Source organism: Polistes canadensis, unplaced genomic scaffold (assembly GCF_001313835.1).
Source record: "Polistes canadensis isolate GaletaPanama2010 unplaced genomic scaffold, ASM131383v1 scaffold_434, whole genome shotgun sequence".
Lineage (NCBI taxonomy): Eukaryota > Metazoa > Arthropoda > Insecta > Hymenoptera > Vespidae > Polistes > Polistes canadensis.
Genome location: NW_014569981.1, coordinates 22,332 through 22,922, shown reverse-complemented (window position 1 = coordinate 22,922; position 591 = coordinate 22,332). Strand labels below are relative to the sequence as shown.

General features: G+C 29.6%; 1 protein-coding gene across 1 annotated transcript in view; it reads right to left on the bottom strand.

Annotated features, from left to right (window-relative positions):
- The window catches only part of LOC106792457 (actin-binding LIM protein 2-like), a gene marked incomplete at its 3' end in the record, with an annotated part of 21,269 nt that extends 20,924 nt beyond the window's left edge, over positions 1-345 (bottom strand). Inside the window, 1 exon segment of the mRNA XM_014758884.1 lies at positions 123-345. Coding sequence (XP_014614370.1) covers positions 123-231 — 109 coding nt within the window.
- Positions 346-591: the final 246 nt, after the last annotated feature.

The following is a 591-nucleotide window of genomic DNA, read 5'->3' as shown; positions in this document are numbered from 1 at the left end:
AATAAAAAAAAAAAGATCGCTATTTAATCGATAAACTCGCACGTAAGTTGATACAATATTTGAGGCCTAATCAAGAAATAAATCGTGTCAATTATTCTCGAATTGCTTAAAAATTTTTTTACCCTTTTTCAATTGTTTTTGCTTGGTGGTGGTGGTCTCTTCCATAGTTTGTTCCTTCTTAACCCCGTTGCTTTCACTAGCAATAAAATTCTCTGTTGTTTTTGACTTCATTGTATCTTTTTATTCGGTTACGTAACTACACTCGAGAGAGTTGTACGAAAAGAAAAAAAAAAACGAAAAGAAAATATGGGAGGCCTCGATAATGATAATAATAACACACTGCAATACTTTCGATTTCTTTTTTATTCGATTGAATAAAATTTTTATTTCATTGATATCTAAGAAATCACACGATATTTTTTTTAGATTTATATATAAAATAATTAAACGTAAAAAATATAACAGGTATAATAAAGAGATCGATGATTTCTATAGATTATTATATTGTTGTTTAGTTTGATACAATGCACACACGATGTAAACCGCACGATCGTCGAATGTAAACTGGGAACGTCTCGGCAACTAAAGGAA